The following is a 21,690-nucleotide window of genomic DNA, read 5'->3' on the forward strand; positions in this document are numbered from 1 at the left end:
GAGCAGCGGAGTGTATCGCTGTGATGTCTCCTTCGTATTTGTGGATCAGGCATTTCGTCGTTATATGTTGTGCGGTCTGTTCTGGAGGACCACAGTCGCACGCTTATATTTTGCTCCGAGACTTTGTATACGTGCAGTCCCAGTGCAGCTGGTCCCATCTTCATCAATGGTTTCCATAACTGGTCTATATCGTTAACGAAGCAAGCCTTTGGTTCGTGCTAAATGGGAATATCAGGCTTCATGATTATCACTGTTGTTGTTGTTACGCTTGTTTTGTGTTACTCACTGAGGATCAACTCTGGTCCAGGCCACTTGCTGTACTTCCCTCTCCTGCCTAGGACCCTCCTGGGTGCTGCTATGCGTAATCCTTCATTAGTAATTTGTGGGTATTTCTTTTAGAATCAACCAACCTTTATTTTAGGTGCCAAATATCGCCCTCAATAAAGTAGGCATCGGTGCGCATTACAACAGAACGGAAACGGTACAGGGGGCAGAGAACAACAGGAGTGGCTTAACATAACATTGGGATGTTTTGCCAATCCTGCCATACTACCAGTTACGTTGCGTTTTGTTGAGCTCTGGGAGGAAACCGGAGAACCCGGAGGAAACCAATGCAGAACCGAGGGAGAACAAACAAACGCCACATATAAAGGCACCCAAGTCTGGAATCGAATCCTGGACCTTCTTTCTTACTGTGAGGCACTCGGATTACCACTGCGTCATCCTGCCGGGTAAGTGGGATGTTGATATTTATTTGTCATATACTATATGAAACAGGAGTTTTGCTAGCTGGCTGTCTGTGCAAGCCTTTTCTAAAACACAGTATTAATGTACTGTATGTTGAACTTATTTCGCGCTATACGTGGCCAAAGCCGCACTAATCGGAGGTGCGGAGGAAAGACAAACTGAACACAAAAAGCAGTTCTAACGAAATTAGTATTTCAATCTAGATTTAAAAGTGCATAGCTCCAGTGGCTTCCTGATATCGGAAGGAAGAGCGTTCCAGACGGCCGCAGAAGTGAATCTGAAAGCACGATGCGGTCACCGTCTTTGTTCGATGGTTAGCCAAAAGCCGCATCTAGGATGACCGGAGTTTGCGAGACAGTGTATGGTCCTTGACGAGATCAGCAAGGCATTGTGGTTCATTTGTGGCAAACACTTTGTGTAAGTCGTTAATTACAATGAATCAGCCATGGTCAATCCACTGCTGGACGAAGGCCTCCCCAAGCCACCGCCATCTCTCACAATGCTGGCATGTGACAATGGTTTTAGATACAATATTGCCTTTTTTTCTCCCCGAAATGCCTCACTGAGTCTCAAGACTAGTTTAATAGGAGGGGCATGCATTGAGATGTTTGGCCAATTTCAATACCATGCAAGTGGTTTGCTTCGTGTGGAGAAAAACTGGACTATCCGGAGGAAAAAAATAACAACAAGAATGATCCTGGACAGCAATTAAATGCCCACACAGATGGGTTAGCAAACCCACTTGCTGTACTGCCATCTCCTGGACGTGTGGCTCAGCTTTTTTTTTAGCTTCCCAAATGTCTACGTTATTGACCAACCGCTATCCCCAAATCGACGGGTGACAGGCGTGCAAAACCACCACACTCAACTTCACAGGTGCTCGGAAGCCAACTCATCATACCTAACCCACGTGGCCAATCAAGTAACGAAACGCGGTTTAATAAACAAACAAAAAAACCCGCGCTCTTTCCGTCCGATTAGCATCACGGCTCGCAGATTGGCTGAGGCATGCTTCTAGATTCCCCACCGCTTATGCGTACGGCCTCGTGTCCGATTGGCCAATTCTTTAAACGCGCGGACCACTGGGAGAGCGCCGAGTTGGGACCGGTCGCGCATGCGCTCTGGGAAATGTGAAGCCGTGCTTAAGCACCACGTGGTCGGGGACCCGGGCTGGAGATGTCAGCAGCAATAAGAGCGACCCACAGGACTCGGCGGTGTGGCAGTCACCGGGGCAGTCGATCACTGGGGTAGTCAGTCACTGGGGCAGTCAGTCACTGGGGCAGTCAGTCACCAGGGCAGTCGATCACCGGGGTAGTCAGTCACCGGGGCAGGCAGCTACCAGGGCAGTCAGTCACTGGGGCAGGCAGTCACCGGGGCAGGCAGCTACTAGGGCAGTCAGTCACCGGGGCAGTCAGTCACCGGGGCAGTCGATCACCGGGGTAGTCAGTCACCGGGGCAGTCAGTCACCAGGGCAGTCGATCACCGGGGTAGTCAGTCACCGGGGCAGGCAGCTACCAGGGCAGTCAGTCACTGGGGCAGGCAGTCACCGGGGCAGGCAGCTACTAGGGCAGTCAGTCACTGGGGCAGGCAGTCGATCACTGGGGTAGTCAGTCAATCACTGGGGCAGGCAGTCACTGGGGCAGGTAGCTACCAGGGTAGTCGGCCACCAGCGTAGCCAGTCGCCAGGGAAATCCGTCAGTCTGTGATGATAGTATCAAGTCACCATTCAGTCAGTCACTTAGGCAGTCAGGCAGCGTGACAGTAGTCGGGTTACTCATTCAGTCAGTCACTAGGGCAGGCAGTCTTAGAAGCAACCTGCCGTGCCTTAGGGCAGGCAGTCCGTCGGGCACTCGGGACAAGCAGTCTTACAGGTAGTTTGTCAGGTACCCAGTCAGCCTGTGTCAGGTACTCGGGCTAGTCAGTCAGGCACTCAGTCTGGCAGACACAAGGCCAGTTACAATCAGCCGCCGTCACTGTATCAGACAGGCACATAGCAGCCAAACTGTGGGTTGCTAAGGCTGATATTCAATTACCTTATTAGTCGGCCAGACAATCCCTGGGGGCAGACACAAAGATCTGCGGTCTGTTAAGTAGCTCTGGTTCCCAGACATTCTGTAAGGCACTCATCTTACCAAGCCAGCAACTCTAATAAACTGCCCAGTCACTAAATTCACTGCCAATCAGTCAACCACTCGACTCGCCGCCCAGCCGGTCGCTTTGCGGTCACCATCAGCCGAACAGGCGATGGAGCCGCTGGCGATGATGCTGGGGCTGCTGCTGCTGCTGCTCGCCCCGTGTCGCGGCGATGACGGAGACCACGGGGACTTCATCAAGAGGGAGCACAGCCTCATGAAGCCTTATCAGGGTGAGGACACGGGGCTCTGGGGGGGGGGGGCCGAGTCAGGCTTCGGTTCGGTGGTCGTCTCGAGCAGCGTTCGGGGTCACGTTAGGCGTAGGGTTAGAGGTCAGTTCGGGTGAGGGGTTTGGGATAATAAGGTTGGTGAGCAGAGCCTGGTGACAAGGGCTGGGTCAGGGGTGAGAATTAGAGATATAGGAGACATGGATTGTACTGCATCTTCAGTCACTGGAGTACAGCACCTGTAACGTTTCGTCTTGTGGCACGTGTAGTTTATAGGCAGTGCGTGTGTTAAGTCAATGCAGTATATCATTGGGCGTCAAACCTACTCTTATTGTTCAACACAGTATGTTTACGTGTATGCTAACCTAATCTGCCACTACCTGCATGTGTAAGACAAATGTATGGAAAAGCAAATTTACTTGAAGGCAGCAAGATGCACATGTGAATTTCCATTGTGCCCAATTAAGCCGGGATGTGAACTGCATACAGTAGATGCATATGAAGCCATCTATTTGTTGTGTGTGAAGTAAGTATGCAACTTTATCTGGTAGGCTAGCTATTACTTGCGTATCAAACGACTGGGTTATCTGTACGTAAAGCCAATATATCGCATCTGTATATTAATAGTTATCCTATTTTAACCGGTATGCATACCTGTCAACCCATACAACCGCAATCTTGTGCTGGGAAATTGAGTTTTCAGGTCCATACGGCTTACAGCCGTTACAATACGGGCAAAAATGTATATTTGTTTGTGTTTCTCCCTTGCGATGGAACTTTGTAGGCTGAACGTTGGGATTTATAAGGGTACGGGGTGACCAATAAGGTCTGCATTGGTCTTTAGTAAGGTAGGCACTGATAAGGGGTTGACAGGTGTGGGTTTGGCTTAGCATGCAGGTGACGCACCGACTTAACAAGGCACGTGTGGCAGACCCTCTTGTCAGTTCACTACCTGGATGAGATGCTCCCCACGCCGGTTTACTTGACCATACTTCACCACGCTGGTGCGTGTGCGAGTTGGGTTGAAGGCGAGGAACAGAGACGTGGGTCAACAGTAGAGACCATGCAACCGCTGATTTTCGTACACTGCCCTCTGTTGACAACATAGCGCCACAGCAGCCTATCACACCTATTATTATTATACTGGTAGGAACCACCTGGTTCTACCAGCCCACAGGGGATTATTGTGTCCGTCCGTCGTGCATCCAAAAATGGGAGGGGTGGGGCTGGGTGGAAAGGGGAGGGAGGGGAGGGAGGAGCTGGCTGGGGAGGGTGGGGCTGGGTGGGGGGTGGGAGGGGTGGGGCTGGGTGGGGAGGGGCTTGGTGGGGAGGGGCTGGTCACCCCGTGGTGCCCTTATAAAACTCAACGTTTAACCTACTCACGCCGGCTTGTGACCGCCCTCACAGTCGGGCATATTTGCGGAATACACCACGCCGCCGTTGACCCTGGCCATTGACCGAGCAACACAACGTTCCTACCAGCTCCCTCCGCAGGAATGTGTTTAATTCATGGTGGTCACCTATCTCCAAGCACTGTGCAGAGTCAAAAACCTGTTTAGCTCCCCAGATCTGACGAGATCGGGTGCATTGCGGGTGATTTGGTTAAAGGCTAAGTCAGCATGTTATTTGTTTTGAGGCCGGTATTGCTAGACGTACAGTTGACGTACCGGACATGCGCTTACATTGGGGGTTTTGACGGTGCTTGTCCCATTTCCACTATCCACCACCACGACCAGTGCATCTCGTTTAGCTGGAGTGGCACATGATGACGAACATTTATCACTTAATTGTCACCGTATATTTAATGTACATCTTTATAAGGCGGTGGGCCTTAGACTTGTGCAGTGAGTATTTTATTCATCGCTTTAATTGTAACCAATTATTTCCCGGATCGACTTTGTCGGCTGGGTTAGGCACTTGACCAATAAGCGCCGTGGTGGTAAGATGCGAACTACCTCGCCTGGTGTGCAGGATGTCGTGGGTTCGACCCTGACACCTGCTGTATGTTTGGAGTTTCATATCCTCCCCGTGGTCGCGTGGATTTTTCTCCGGGTCCTCCGGTTTTTCCCTCCACATTTAAAAACATGCATTTGGAGTGTTTGGCTGCGAAACATTTGCACATGATAAGCCATTTCATTGAGCTATCATTTGTGGCCAGGTCACTTCTCAAAAATATGTATATAGCTTACCTGGTAAAATAAAATAAAAAATAGTTGCCACAGCCATAAGGAGAGGTCTACTGGAGGTGGTGTGCCGGATGCGGTCACTTTTTTTCTGAGTCGCCAAACCCCAGACAGGGTCTGCTGCAGCAAAATCCCAATAGTAACATTGCTAACAACCACGATGTCTTTGTAGTGGGATTGACCTTACCACTGTGACAGGAGTCTAACTTTGACGATAAGCTCACGCTTACAGGAATTGAGGGCCACTGACTCTTGGGTCAGAATAAGCAAGGGTCGTTTATTGATTGAAAATGTGTTCAGCTTTGTTTGATGTGTGATTGTGGGGACGAGCATGCCCAAATAGGTCAGTCCCATGGTATCAGATGAAAAGTCTGACTTGTTGCTAACGTCTGAGCTGGCGTCACCGGAATTGCACCAACATCCTGCACTCGCCTTATTCAATAGTACATTATTTGGTGATGTCTTGCTCGCAGTGGGGCGCAAGTTTAATTAACAAAAAACCTCAATGCATTCAACTAAGAAGACTGTGGCCTTAAAAGGAAACATAATAGGAGACGTGTCAGGCAATGGCCCCTCTTCACAGCACATACATGATGTGCCATAAGTGATACATGCTATGAAGTCTTTATGTGCTATTCAGAAAGACTATTTCCTGAAACGTTACCAATTATATATCTTTTTTTCTTTTAAGGCCACATTGTTATTGACAAATGCGTTGAGTTTTTATACGTACTTCATCGGTATGTTACCACATCATTCACCTTTATTAGCCATGTGCACAGACTGGTATCGTTGAATGTGCTACATGTTGCTGTTCTGGCCCAGAAATAAAAATGGATTGTTCAATGCTCCCCATAAATCCCGCTCCAGCCCCATACCTGCATGTGTATGAGTTGTAACCTCGCTTGTGTTACCCGCTCTGCGTTTGTGAAATGTACAGACCCATTAGCTCACACAGAGACCCATAGACTCGCACAGAGACCCGCAGACTCGCATAATTGCCACTATAAAATAAACATGCTGTCTCTTTAGAGAAAATTGAGATGTCATATTTAGACACTACTTAAATCCACATTGTGTTAAGTACAAAAATACCTTTTTACATTTTCTTTAAGCCAGAATAGAGCTTATTGAGACTTAGAAAACAGATTGCTGGAGTAGAGACGTGGGGATGCAAATGTATACAGACACAAATAAAAACAGCACTAATATGCAAACTTTGCACAAGGTTGCAGTAATTATTTAGGATGACTGCTTCAAATAGAACGTTTCCAAGGACTTTTGCATCCCGCAAGCTTCCTTCCCCTTGCGTTTCCTCCATATCTGTGGGCTCTCTGGCCACCTAGGCCGACTCGGCCTTAAACTTCCCCTGAATTGCTTCACGCAACACTTCACCATATGAAACACTAGCTTTCCTACCCGGCTTCGCCCGGGACTTGGATCACCACGCCCGGCCGCCTTTGTCTCCCCAGTGGCGATGTTCACACACCACACCAGTTACTCATTTGAGGCTGAGTCGACCTAGGGGAACTCGGGTCGCCGGGTTCGTAGCGCAGCGCGCTAACCGCTACACTATAATGCGTGACGCTTCCACATGCGCGTGTCACATGACAGATTTATTGAGCTCCCCCCCCCCCCCCCAAAAAATGTGTATTTTTTTAATTTTTGCATGATGTACAGTCTGGTAAGTACCCACATGGCAAGTTTCAAGTTTGTTGCATGTCGGGAAGTATGCTAAACATTTTCAACAGACACACATAATCACAACTTTGCCTTTTATATATATGGAGATAGCTCAGGGAAAAAACAACTAATTGGCACGTGGGATTTTCCTGCCTCACAAGGCGGCAGCTACTGTGATCAGATCACCCCACAGTGCGTCCACCCGATGTCAACGAACATTGGAAGCCAAGCGGGGACGATGCTGGACAGTACTTCGTTGGGTGATCACCATGTTTAACAGGTGTTATAGGCTTTCAAGGCTCCATTGTGCACATCAAAGGATAATGCAGGTAAATCCATTGTTCTACTGTACTTCTGTGCTCCCACGTCTACGCTTTTGATTAGCACAGTTGGCTACGTATGGTGCGAAGGAAGTTCAACATACATATGTAGTGACTGACTCAGAGACACTAAGAGTAGGAGGTACTCTGTTTATTAACACGGCCTGACAGTAACACTTAGTAACTACGGTTCTCAGTCAGGACAGCTGGTAGACTGCCTGACTGGCGACCCCGAGATGGTGAAGACGACGAGAAGAACGGTGAAGACTCCAGCAGCACGACGGGGATCCCCCCACTCCACACGACAGCCCCGAGGTCCCCTCCCGGGGCCCCTCTTATACTGCCAGCGTGGCCTGGCTCCGCCCCCGGCCACGCCCCCTTCTGGAACCTACTAGCGGGTTCCTGGTATGTCCCTTCCGTGACCTTTCCCCTACATCCCTCTGGTCTATCACGTGGCCAGCTGTCAGTCAGGGCTGCTGTAAGCTGCAGATCCTCTTCCCTGCCAGCAGCCAGCGCTATGCTGCTACGTGACCGATTCTATGTCACTATACTTTTGGTTCTTTTAGGAAAGTCACGTAGGTAAACAATTTTTTTTTTTAAATAATTACTTTCTTTTTTTATTTTATTTTTCTACCTACGTGACTTTACCGTTAGAACCAAAGAGTATGGATTCCTGCAGTCACGAAAACTTCTAATCTATGTCACTACACATACATAAGCTTCAACGACCTGTACCTCCTCGTGTGACGTGCTGGCCTTAATAGGCACTCGCTAACAACACTTGGGGGGGATCTTTGTCTTTGTGTGCCCTCCAACAGGCGTTGGCTCGTCGCCAGGTGCGCAGTGGGACATCACGGGCAACACGGTGGTGATTGGCCACGCCGTGCGACTCACGGCCGATCAGCAGAGCAAGCTCGGTGCCATGTGGAACACTGTGGTACGTGGCCAGCGCACGTACAGCACACGACAAAGGTCCCCCGTGTAGCCTTAACATACTGTTTGGTCAAGTGCCGTTAGTGAGCACCTCCTATGAAGGCCGGCACGGCACACAATAGTGTGGGTGGCCAGTACCACGCCTGGTCGTCTTCATCTCCCTCGTGGCGATGTTGACACATTGCGCCAGCTACCCATTTGAATACGAATCAATCCAATCCCACACAGTGGCATTTGTCGACGTTCCACTGCTGATGATGCTGAGACCCAAAGTCACAGTTGAACACTCTTCGTCCTAGTTCTGAAATTCGATAGTTTAATTCCTAAATTGTGTTAGTCGACCACCTGGTAGTCTAATGTGAATTCGTTTTCATTGTTCTAGTGGCCAATGCCTGGAGTGCTTATAGATATAATAGTGTTGACAGAGAGCGCAGCTACTGTACACGGGAGTGCAAACAGCACTGTTCAAACACTTGCACCCACCCCCATTCAGGCACACGCACGCACATAGACCCCCTCGCTGTGCCCATCACAACCTACACCATCGACAGTGCAGGAGGAGGAACTTGAGTGCCAAGCATGTATGTATGTTGAATTTCTTTCGCACCATACCTAGGCAACCGCGTTAATCGTAGATGCGGGGAAAGGTCAACAAACTAAACACGAAAAGCAGTTCTAAAGAAATTAGTTTTCAGTCTAGATTTAAAAGTGCATAGCTTCAGTGGTTTCCTAATATCGGAAGGAAGAGCGTTCCAGACGGCCGCAGTGGCGCGTCTGAAAGCGCGCGATGCGGTGACCGTCTTTGTCCGACGGTGAGCCACAAAAAAGCATTTGGGTCCCTCCCTCCCCACACCCCACCCCTCCACCCCCTCCTCATCTTTAAACCCCAGGGCACTGCTCCTGCATGACAATGAGCTGCCCTCCTTGAACTGGTTATCCGGACAGTGAGTCATTGAAGTCACCAATGACTCTGGACATCCTTGCAAACGAGGTGTTACATCTCAAGGCATTATCCAGGTTAAATATTCCAATAAAACATTACGAAGCCTACCAGCAGTAAGTAAATTCTGAATTTGTAGCTATCATCCCACAGTTTTAAATAGTCACATTTCCGCACCAGTTTGTCCCAATTGACAGTGGGCAGCGAGTTTGCGGATATCACATTTTTGGCTCTTCTTATGTTGATACACGCCGGCCGGCAGGCGCACTGGTTCTTTCGCTACACTACGAACCTGATCTCCTGGGTTTGATTCCTGGCGACGGCTCAAATCGGTGGCAAGTGATATCTTAACCCGTTGTTGGCCAGCCCCGTTCATCAACCCTCGCTGACCGACGTGGTGAGGTATGGTCAACAACCCCCATCAACGACAGTGTGGAGAGGCATTCATCCAGCAATAGGGCTGTACACTATACACTTCTAAACTCGTCTTAAACACGAGTGTGTTTTCAAAACTAGTCTTCACACAACAACAACATCACCACGGCGCTTGTGCCAGGCTAGGTGCACTTTGGGGTCACGTGAAGTTGGTAGGCCGGTCACGGAATGGACCCTGAATAAGATGATTGGCACACACTCCCCACCACCACATCCCTTTCACTTTCCCACCACCACCCACCCCTTGCTTAGTATTTCTCCGTCGGCCACCTTTGTGTCCAGACACGCACAGATCGGCTTCCACTTCCGCCCCATATCTTCCTTCCGTACAGTTGGAGCACCCGCGTGGCGACACGCGGCTGTGTAATTAAGAGTTCCGTGACACCGTACGAGGTCGCATCAACTCGGCCTCGCTCTGTGACACCGCGCGAGGTTGCATCAACCTGGCCTCGCATGCGGCCAGACCTGGGAGAGTGATCGGCCTGATACGGCCCTGAAGTCGTTGCCCCCCCCCCCACCGCAAGTCGCGACATGTATGATGTCTGGCTCATTGTGAATTGAAATTAACCAGGTGCGGTGGGTGGAGGTCGTCCGGCGTTCGTGGCCAAATCTCGGTGGGGGAACGATGGCGTTCACCGCAAGCAGATGTCGCCCGTGAACCGATCCGTCCGAGGATTCTTTGACGGTTTTTGTGCAGTGCAGAGAGTGGTGGCGCAATTCCTTGGGATGTTTTTGGTCTTGATGTTATAGATACGAATTGGGGATTAAATGATCTTTTGCTTAGGGCGTCCTGGTCAAACCACATTTCTACTGCGGAAAACTCTGTCATTTTTTTTGTACTTGCGGAAACAATGCTAAGTGGGAGCTCCCATTTTTACAAAATAAATAATTTTAGTCGCCTTACCCAGAGTTCAGACTCAAACTTTATTATTACATCTGGTAAGGCCCATTGAGCCTAGCATCTGTTTTACAAGTACGACCAGAGTTGTACCACATGACGGTGAACAGCGCATTAACGCCTTAGTGCTGCACGGAAGCGAATCTTCAAATAATACGTTATTTAAATGTATGCCGTACTTCAATAGGGATTACCGTTGGTAGGGCTATTTTAGTAAAGAATAGACAGGAAGAACAAGTTCAAAGGGCTCGTATAATGCATAATGTACGTTGCCTCAGTTAACCCCCCCCCCACATTGTGCAAGAGCGCAGAAGCGTGGTCAACACATCTACGCCTCTATATAAGGAACGAAACAGTAAGACTTCTCCACAAATCTGGCTGTCGCTTGATGAAGCTAGTTGTCATTACTGGCGAAACGTCGTACTCAGTTTGTAAATGATGTGGCTTGGCTCTCCAACACACCGGTGTGCTGTACTAGTATACTACACTATACACTACATTATACACGATACTCTACACTATACACTACACACTACACTAGTGCTGTACTAGTGACGAATTGGCCACATTCTATTTACGTGACAACCCTCACTAGTTGGCTGTGTCGGGTGGTGGCAGGTTTTAACAACACATTTATATATTTACACGATCTAACCCAAAAACCTCTATTATGGATGATATTGATCGCGAAAGCCTCCGTGTTAAACTGATGGAAAAGTTATTTAAACAAAACGATCAGTAGTAAAAGAAAAGACAATTTGCCTTTGCTAGTGCTGGTTCTCATTGCTTCCAGTTGTGGAGGGTACACCCTCAGCCTCGATGTGTATGCAATCTCAGGAGTCATACGCAGGTGGATTCGTTGAGAAACTGGGAAAGCGACGTTAGTGACTTCCTCATCGCGCTTTCTCACACAGAGACCCATAGACGTGTGTACAGACCCATAGACTTGCATAGTGACCCATAGTGTAGTGAGTTTGTGGCTTCCATCCAATCACCAACATCACCATATAAAATTTGTTTTTCACTTAATTTGTATACATTCAGCAATGTCCAAGCGACGATCATTGCTGTCAAATACAGAGGGTGGTTGAGTGCTGCCCTCTAGTGCGAAGACCGGACGTCGTCGCTTGAATGGATATCAGAGGTAGCTCTTCCATGTCTGCTTCCTGGGGCCGTTCTCCAACGCAAAGGGTTGCACTGCTCAGTGAGCGTTCCGAACGGGTTATTTGTCTAGTGGCGTCACGCCGGGAGCAGATTCGGGATAAAATTGGGGAACATTTACAACAACAAAAAATGGATCGTTTAAACAAACTATCCGATGTACTTCTCTGCAGCCGTGCCACGTGACGGACTGGGAGATGCACGTGCACTTCAAGGTGCACGGTCAGGGCAAGAAGAACCTGCACGGGGACGGCTTCGCCGTGTGGTACACCAAGGACAAGATGCAGCTGGGTGAGCCGCAAGTGAACGGTGGCGCCGCGATTAGCGCAACTACACCACGAACCCGGCGGCTCAAGTTCCATTCCCTACCACGGCTGACGTCGGAGGCGAATAATGTTTGAACCCGTGCTGCCTTCCCCTGCTCATACCCCTCCCTCACACTCACCTTAATTCAGAGTAGTGTTGACACAGGGCTGCAAATTATTACATTTTTATACAATTTTTAACGATGTATTCATTGTAAAAAGTAGCACTGTTGTGGTCCTGACAAACCGTTCCGGTATTGTTCAAGGAGCTGCTGGTGTCTGCTATCATTGTGAGTAGCCTCAGTCGTCGCGTTTTATGCGTGCGTGACCGATACAGGCAAGTCTTATTTGTTCAGGCCAAAAACAAAATGGCCAGCTGTCCACCCGGTACAGCCGGCCCCGCTGTGAGCAGCGGAAAGGATAAGAAAACGCACGGTTGGTGTGGCCGGGTGGCTCGGAGGTCAGAGCGTTGAGCAGGCACCTTGGAGAGCTGCGGTTCGAATCCTCGGATTGAATCCTGGTGTCGGGCGCCTGTGATCAAAGTCGGTTCTCAAGTGTAGTGACTCGCCAGTTACTTATATCGAGGTCTATAGACTCGCACGGAGGTCCATTGGCTCGCTATACATTTCCACATGATGAGCCACTTTGTTGCGCTATTATTTATGGCCAGGTGGCTTCTGAAAAACAAGTTGATACCTCAATGGGCTTTACCTGGTAAGATAAAAATAGTGTCGTTTAATTTGTATATTTTTAAGTGCTTTATTTACCTTTCCTCTACTTTGCACTCCGATTGTATTGTTTGACCCACCCCGACTGGACATCTACAAAAACAGAGCTTTATAGCTCATCAGATTCCTCCCGTATAAATAAATCTTCTGAGTCTGACTGATTAAGCTGGGTTATTGAGTGGAGCAGGTTGGCGCGCTCTCAGTCCAGTCACCAGTGACTGCACTGTGCTTGTGTTTCAGGGTCGGTGTTTGGCAGCAGGGACCCGTTCCACGGGCTTGCTATCTTTGTGGACACCTACCGCAACGACTTTGACGATCACGATGTGAGCCCCACATCCCAATCTCCCCCCCCCCCCCCAACCGTAACCGATAATAATACATTTTAAAAATCACATGATTAGTCATTAACACTGCTTTCTAACAGACAAATGTGTTGGAATGCTGGCACAATGACTACTAACGCATTGTGTGGTGCTATGAACCTGTTGACCCGAGTCTGATTCCCGGCCACAGTTACCGGCACCGGGTTTTTAACAGCACACTGAACAAACCACACATGCCGATTCATCTCTGCATCGTTAAAATGTCAAACGCTCGTGCTGGGAGGCGGCCACGAGGCGATGGGGTTCACAGGTTGTACGTCGCCCAGCTCTGACCTCTCACGACCTTCACCCTCCGCCCACCGCCAGCGCTTGTTCCCGTTTGTGACGGCCATGGTGAACAACGGCTCCCTGCGCTACGACCACAGCAAGGACGGCAAGACGACGGAGATCGGCGGCTGCTACGCCGACCTGCGCAACAAGGACTACGACACCTACATGGCCGTGCGCTACTCCCGCCAGCGGCTGACGGTCAGCGCTGCGGCGGCGGTGGCGGCAACGTGGTGCGACCATGCGACGTCGGTTACCCGCGTCCGGGTCGTTTGTGTACAACGACTGTGAAGGACGTCGCGTCACGTCGTACGGTTTGCGTTGTGATGTATACGATGCCCAGCGCCGACGGCCACCGGCATACCTGCAGCTGTGCCAGGGGGGCAGTGGACCCTGTAGGAAAACTAGGCAAGGCACAGGGCCCTACCTGCTGGTAGGCCTCGCCTTGCCGATAACTACGGGACATCTGTGAAAAATAACTTTACAGCTCATCGGATTCCTCCAATATAAATAAATGTTCTGATTCTGTAAGCCGACGCCAACCAATGCTCTGTGTTTGAGAGCAGTCCAGGCGCCGGTCAAGACGGAGCTCAGCCTGAGATCTCGGAGGAAGTTCTGCGATGTCTGATTCCGTGGGCCGTTCTCTCGTACACAGAGTGGTGCTGCTTCGGGAGAGTGCATGGCTTGGTTTCCTGACCTGACGCCAATAGCACAATTTGGATACGTTCAGAAAAAGAGGCAAAATAGCCTTTAAATACTTGACACAGCATTACATTTAATGCAACAATAGATTTGTGGGTTAAGCTGACCTGGGATAGGATTAGGATCAGCAGTTTAATTTTTGTTATTTGTTGTGTTTACATCCGGAAGGGCAGGTGTAGTTTGACGTGGCCGTGGGATTACAAAAGCCGGGTGAGACAATACCGTCCGCAACAGTGACGCCCATTACAGTCCGAATCATTACATCGCACAGTGCCGTGTGATGATTACACTATTATAGCCTACAGCACAATACAAGACATTACACAATACCAGCACTCTCAACTCCACATACCGCAACACAATATACCCTGGACCATGACTCGGTGACCCACAATGAATGCATCACAATGCACCCTGTCTCCCTAAACCCCATTGAATACGACACGCTGCACCACAACACACTAAGTCACGCTCGCTCGGTATACAGTTTACAATACTCATAATATTTGAGAGTCCTTGGTCGATCCACTGCTGAATACAAGCCTCCCAGTTCCTTGTTGGTCTTGGGAGCTGTTTGACCATGCTTCGCTATGGTCAGTGTGGGTAGGTGAAGCTTTTGGTGGGGGGGGGGGGGGTTGTGGCAGGAGATGTTACCCAGGATTGGTTGAGATCTATCGCTTGGCACTAACGATAGCCGCGGCTGGGAATCAAATTCGCCAGGTTCACAGCGCAGTGCACGAACCACGATGCCACCACCGCTCCACCTCCACGGTATACATACGTATCAAGTGTTGCCTACCATGTAACGATACATGTTCCGTACCTTGTATCGACGATACATGGATCATCGATCACAAATATGTTGTCTCGCTTCACTATACACGCATTGATTCGTGCGCGCGTGAGGTTCCATTATCTCACCGCACGCTGTAAAAGTTGTGTTATTTTCTACGTTACATCTTGGGGCGGTCGCAGCAGACGAACTTGTACCAAAGGACGGAGTGATTGAGAAACGGCACAAACGAAGCAATCAAAAAGGATGTAAAAAATAATAGATTCCTGGATAGAATCGCAACCCCAAAATTGCGGCAATTCATCTCATCACTGCGGAGGGGGGGGGGGTGTTGATAGGGGGAGGGGGGGGTGGTGGTTGTTAGCGGCATAGAGACGAGCCGTACGGTATGTGTCGGCGTGTTCTGAAACACGGCAAGGTGGTGGCACGGCGATGCAGCACCTGCCAGGCGTGTCGGTCATTTAACCGATAACGCCAGGGACTTGTTTCGTGAACCCCCACCCACTTCACGTGGTCCTTCGGCATTTCACGCAGCCTCGAAGCGCACCCAGCCTGGCACAAGTGTCACGATGATGTCACCATCAGTTAGTGCCGAAATGGCGACTGCTGTTGTTGTTCGTATGTCGATGTGTGTGTGTGTGCATGTGCGTGCGTTTGTGCGTTCGTCCCTGCCAGGTGATGCTCGACGTGGATAACCGTGACGAGTGGAGGGAGTGCCTGGACGTGGCGGGGGTCTCGCTGCCCACAGGATACCACTTTGGCGCGTCCGCCGTCACGGGGGACCTTTCCGGTGCGTACGTGTTGCGCGGACATGTCGTCGGTGCCACAGCGTGTCACGGTCCAGGTCTCCCGTCATGGTCATCGGTCGTTATTATCTCTCCCATTGTTCATTCGTCATCGTAGTCGTCGGACTTCATAATTATTTATATCGGCAGCAGCATTACTCATGCATCACCCATCGATGGTTCATCATCATCTATTCATCCATTCAACATTATTATCATCATCGGTCATTCATCATTTAACATCATTGTTCATCTGCCATCCAGCCTTCATCCATCGTTATGGTTTCATATCCCGATTAAGGGTTCATTCATCTCATCATCAATCATCACTCGCCATCTCCATCATTCTCCAGCATTTGGCAGTTTTGAATTTTCAACATAGCCTGCTCTTGTCCACCACGGTGACCCCGCTAAAAACCCCTGAAATAATATAGGGGAGGAAAACCGACGTGGGCTATTAACATGTTAACCTCCGCCCTCCCCCCACCCCTTGCTCCTGAACTCCTGCTCCCTCCCCAGACAACCACGACGTCGTCTCGCTGAAGCTCTACGAGCTGAGCGTGGAGCGCCCAGCGGAGGACTCCGAGGTCGACCGGAGCAGTGTCCTCCCGGCGGTCGACCTCTCGCTCGTCCAGCGCGGTGAGTCGGCCTTGCGCGAGGGAGCCCGGGTGCCGGGCTACAAAGATGGGGGGTAGAAATCGGTGTAAACAAAAAATAGGGAAACGGTAATATTCACGAGAGTGAGGGTGGGTGGTTGGTTATGGCGGCAGTAGTCGTAACAGCGGTAGTGATAGTGTTGGTGACTGGTGTGAGCGGGAGTGATGGTGTCGGTGACGGTGGTGTTAGCGATAGTGATGGTGTTGGTGACAGTGGTGTTAGTGGGAGTGAGAGTAGTTGGTGATAGCTGGGCAGTGGTGGCTTTTGGCCAACCCCCTGTGGGTTTGTGGCTTGCACAAATATTGCCGAGCTCCCTCCCGCACGGGTGTTGAGGAGCCATACACTGGCTCACCAGGAGCAGGTAGTACAGCAAAAATTTGACTCCCTCGCACTTGTTAGTTTTCTCCAGATCCTCTGGTTTCCTCCCGCATGTAAACACTTCGCTAGCCAATAACACCTTAACGTATATATAGAGAGGACCGCGGAGCTTTGGCAACTATTGTTGCCGGCTCGTGGCTTTCTTCCTGCTTGTCCGTGGTCCTTCGAGAGAGCGAGAGCAAATCTCCCGTGCGCGCTGCGTCACAGGTAGAAAATCGCAAAGTCATTTTTGTCGGCGGTGACGGTGCCGTCGCTGACGCAAATGTTTCCCCTGCAGCGAGCGCGGACGACTCGACGGGCTCGGCCCGCACCGCCCCAATGTCCGGCTGGCGCCTCTTCCTGCTGCTGCTGTGCGCGCTGCTCGCCGTGGTCGTGTGCGCCGTCGTGGGCCTCCTCATCTACCAGCGCCGCCAGGAGCACAGCCGCAAGCGCTTCTACTGAACCGCAGCGCCCCCCACCATCCAGCCCCACAGCCTCCCTCCCGTCACCGACCCACCAATCCATCTGTCCTTACCCACCCACCCAGGCCCTTCCGCTCCCCAGCACCCACCTGACACCCACCCATCCGGGTCAAGGCACTGTTGTTGTTGTAACATAGGCGCTATTTAACCGAATGTAGCGGGCGTCTGAAAGGCGCAAACTGTAGAGCGAGATACCGTTAGGGGATAGAACTCGTCTGTTTACAAAGCCCTTAGAGAACCTTTGGCTAGGTGGCGGGGGGGGGTTATGAAATAATTACCACTTTGTGGGAAGTTAAGTGTTGGTTGTCCAATCGATGGATGAGATTGTCACTCACTGTGGGGAACGTGAAATTTCCACAGTTGTCTCAGCAGCGCCATCAAGGGTGGGCTGCTCTGCCCCTGCAGCTCGTTTGAGCGAAGATTGCGAACTGAGCGTTGCTCCGACTCGCAGTCTGAAAGTTGCTATTTCAACCTCCCCTGACCCTCCCCCTCCGTCACTATTTCATAAAATGACGGCCGCTTGTGGGGAAAATCCCAGTGGTTGCCCTGTGGATTTAACTGAACCTCCCGCCATAGCAATGTGGAATTCCCACAACCTTTTTAGGGACCAACAACGGCGTTGCTCACCGTCCCACGCTAGTAAGAGCAGGATGGAGCCTCGACTTTTTTTACAATTAATACTTTTCCATCCAGGTCCCCCCCTTGACGTTCCAGCATGCTTGTAATTTTCAAGCGAGTAAGGAAATCCGTCAAACGAGGCGATTCCAGACAAGAGGAGGAGAGGTCACTGTCAACATAGGCCCTGAGCCTGCTTCAACGCTGAACCCATACGATTTTTTTTTTTACTACTAGAAGCAGCCTCAAGAAAACTTCAGAAGCCAAAGTCTTGACATGGTCCCCTTCTGGCTGCCGGATCAGAGTTCAACGTGACGAAACGCAGAGGGATCGTACCCGCACCGATCCCACGCAGCGCGAACGCTGCGCTCTGCGGGTGACCGACACCGAACGAACCGCGACCCGGTTAAAACCTTCACCTGGATTGGGCGAGAGGCGGGGTGTCCGATCGATCGTAGGGGGGGGGGGGTGGGGGGAGGCATCGGGGAATGTTTATCGAGGGTGGTGATAACACTGGGGAATATTGAGATAATCAAAAGTGAATGTGTAGTGCGCCGCAGTGCATGCGCGTAAAGTCGTACATTGCTCACCGAGATCGTTTTCGTGGAATAATCACCCGGCGTTGAGCTCCTCCAGGCAGTTTCGCTCCCGAGTCTCAGACTCCGTTGTTCCCGACTGCCTTGAGCTTTGTGTTGCGGATTCTCTCAACCACACATCATCTCATCCACGTCGTTACCATTTTACCGCTATCGCCAACCACCATTCAACCACGTCATCGGCACATTTAATAACGTCACTTATCGTAACGTCACGAGTTGATTTCTGTCATCAACAACCATGAAACCACATCATCATTTCGTCATCAATTCATCCACATCACAAAAAATAGGTCCACTCTTTCCGCAAGCTTTGTCAATCACTGTCGAGATTCCTTTTCCAAATGATGCAGTATATTTTTGTTACACTCTATATCACCACCACACGGGTCTCCCGGTCTCTTCAGCCTGCACTCAACTCTGATGAACGTTGCGTGCGGATGGGGGATCGGGTTTGGTGCCGGTGTTCAGAGCGTGGGCTATTATCAAGACGCTCGTCGATACGGCTCCCTCTCTGGCTAGAGCCAGTGGAGGGGGGGGGGGGCTCTTGTGTTTGGTGAAACACTTTGGCGCGAAGTCCAATTTTCCTGATGTGAAGTTGTGTTGGATGTCTCACGTGTGAGCAGGGGAGACGCTCGCTCAAGAGTCTTGCGACGTTTACCCGATTTTCAGTAATTAGCCGATTAATTTTATTTAACGATTGTTAGCCGATTGTGTTTATTTAAAAAAAAAATCTGTTTTGTTTTTAACAAAAAAAAGTTAATACAAAACGTTTACAAAGTCACATTGGATTAAAAACTATAGCATTTCATCGGGACTCTGGTAACCTCGGCCATTAATCTCTCCGCGGTAAATATTAACAGTGGTGGTTCTGTACTAAGACTGGCCCGTGGCATTGGAATGTGGAATTTTCACCATTGGCTCAGGGCTGCCAACACCAGCACCCAGGACAACTCTGCTCAACGCCCGATTAAACCAGGAGGACTCAACTTTGGGCCACCTTCACATCTTGGCGGAACGACCAAAAACTGGTTGCGTTGAATTGACAACGTCCCCCCCCCCCTCCCCGTTGTTGGCGATGGAGGCCGTTGGTGCGTCTTCACCAAAAATCAGCCGCAGAGGAACATTCAAATGCCTTGAGCATTAGCGGTTGCGTGTGGTTGCCATGGGCCCTCGTTCTAAGGGCTGAATTTATAGGAGGTCCCTGTAAAACTCCCTCCTCATTGCCCGGCGCCTGGCCCTTACTGGTTCGTGGGCCCCGTTTTAGGTACACGCCAGCACCTGCGCACTGGATAGCTACGCCACTGTTCGTGTCGTGGCGTTTTAAAACCACTAAATTTGTGTTTGCCTCGTTTGACTGCATGCCTCTCTCTTCAGATGGGCCTCTTCCTCAAGAACTCTGGACTTGCGTGTGTGTGCGTGTTTCAATAAAGTCCCGTTGAAATGTGGCATAGCGCTTGAGAGTTCGTGTCGTGACGCGTTTGTACATGCAATGCACGGTTCAGTCCACGGCGTGGCGCGCTGCTACCATTCCCCCAATGGTGGAACGGCGACCACAAGCATCCCAACGCCGTGCGACGCGTCTTACGGTCTAATTTTGTCCATACTTCGCCACGCTGGTCAGTACGGGTCGGTGAGGATGGGAAGCGCAGACGAATTGATTTCCCAGCCGCCCACCTCTCAGCTTCGCAGCAACCTGTTGTGCACGGTGATTCACCATCTAAGCGCCGGACAGGCTGAACGCCGTCTTAGCTTGCGAGATTTCTCGCAAATAATCGGTCGCATTCCGGATGACTGGCTCACGGGAATTTGTTCACGCAATTTGCGATATAGGCTTATAAGATAATGTGTGCAATTCCGTGAAAGCCTCGCCAAATTTCATAAGGGTCCGACTGCGTGCGGACGTTTGGTGGTAGGCGTCTCGGAGAATGCAGAGTTTTGGTTTTGCCGTGCGTGCGTCAGGAAACATGCGAGGGGGGAAACCTCTCGGAGATCTTGCGATGGCGTTGCGTTTACCCGCCGCAATGTAAATCCCCGCTGGTATTGTGTGCAGATTGGAACGAGTTCACGAACCCACTTGCAGTTCTCAACGAAACTATACACGTGTTTTTATTTTACCAGGTTAGGCCCTCGCTGAACTACGTAGCTCTTTTTCAGCAGCGACCTGGCCATATGATAGCTCAACCGAAGTGGCTTATCATGTGGAAATTTATAGCAGCCAAATACTCTTAAGATTGCGTGATGTTGATTCTAAATTTGGAGGGAAAACCCCGGAGGACCCGGAGACAAAACCACGTGACCACGGAGAGACATGCAAACTCCAAATATACAGGCGTCAGGGTCGGGATCGAACCCACGACCTCTCGTATACCAGGCGAGGCAGTTAACATCTTGGCACCGTGGCGCCACATTGCATTCGCCTGGCCACCTCGAAATTCTCGCGGTTCTGGAAGCTTCACAAATCTCGATACGTGATCCACCAACCCCCTTGCCCCCAAGGCGCTTAGAGATCACGGGCGTGCGCCAACCACTCGGCCCGCCTCAACAAATCCGTTCTCGGTCGAGAGAATTGTTCAGCATGTTGAGTCCGAAGAGAGCCGCAAGACGAGCGGCAGTGTGAGAGAGACGTGGACACAAGGTTTGCCGTCGTAAGGGCCCATCGGTGAGCCGTGTCCAGATACATGCTGGCAGGGACAGGACGAGAGCGTCATACGGCTCCTCAATTATCATGGCTCATCGGTGAGCCATGCCCACTTCGCGACTCTCAGAGCATCCGAAGTCCCATGTGTATTTTCACGAGCAGGGAATCACGTGTAAGCCATAGCCAGCTCCTATAAACTAAATGTCAAGAGGTTATCGCGGCAAATGTAGGTGCGTATGTACGTTGAACTTCGTTCGCACCGTACGCAGCCGACCGTGCTAATCGGAGGTGGCATGAACAACACATTGCCGTGCGCTTCCTTCCCACTTCCCTGCGGCTCGCTTCCGCAGCGGTTACCAAAGTCGTTTTTCCGATCTCAAAGTTCCGCTCATTCAGCTTCATCGCCGCCGCCGCCGCCGTCCGTCCGGCTGCAGAGTTTTGTTTAAATGTCTTCCCCTCGCTCGCCGACAGCTGGGTTCCACCCCAGTGCCCGTCTCGGTCGCCTGCCCTCCTCCACCCTGCGACACGCACGGCGTCTCGACCCATGACGCCCTCATCCGATGCACGACGACATCGACAGCGCACACCCTACACGTTGCCCCCCCCCTATCCTGGCCATTGCGAGGGTTCCCTCAAGCCATGAGCCACGCGATCTGCGGCTCAAGTCCTGAGCCACCCGTCCTACGCACGGCGCCACTGAAGCCGTCTCACAGACGACCT

General features: G+C 50.8%; 1 protein-coding gene across 2 annotated transcripts; it reads left to right on the forward strand.

Annotated features, from left to right (window-relative positions):
- The first annotated feature begins 240 nt into the window (after positions 1-240).
- LOC144935034 (vesicular integral-membrane protein VIP36-like) lies at positions 241-19,772 on the forward strand. Of its 2 annotated transcripts, XM_078861344.1 has the most exons (9): positions 241-244; positions 3,017-3,112; positions 8,111-8,229; positions 11,833-11,950; positions 12,933-13,015; positions 13,382-13,543; positions 15,513-15,627; positions 16,142-16,261; positions 16,935-19,772. In XM_078861344.1, exons 1-9 carry the CDS (start codon positions 241-243, stop codon positions 17,096-17,098), a joined length of 981 nt encoding a protein of 326 aa, XP_078717470.1. In that variant the 3' UTR covers positions 17,099-19,772. The 2 variants fall into 2 exon arrangements, with proteins under 2 accessions (XP_078717470.1, XP_078717469.1); XM_078861343.1 differs by lacking the exon at positions 241-244 and having other exon boundaries at positions 1,861-3,112.
- The last annotated feature ends 1,918 nt before the right edge of the window (positions 19,773-21,690 follow it).

This window comes from Lampetra fluviatilis, chromosome 12 (genome assembly GCF_964198595.1).
Source record: "Lampetra fluviatilis chromosome 12, kcLamFluv1.1, whole genome shotgun sequence".
In the NCBI taxonomy this organism is placed as follows: Eukaryota; Metazoa; Chordata; class Hyperoartia; order Petromyzontiformes; family Petromyzontidae; genus Lampetra; species Lampetra fluviatilis.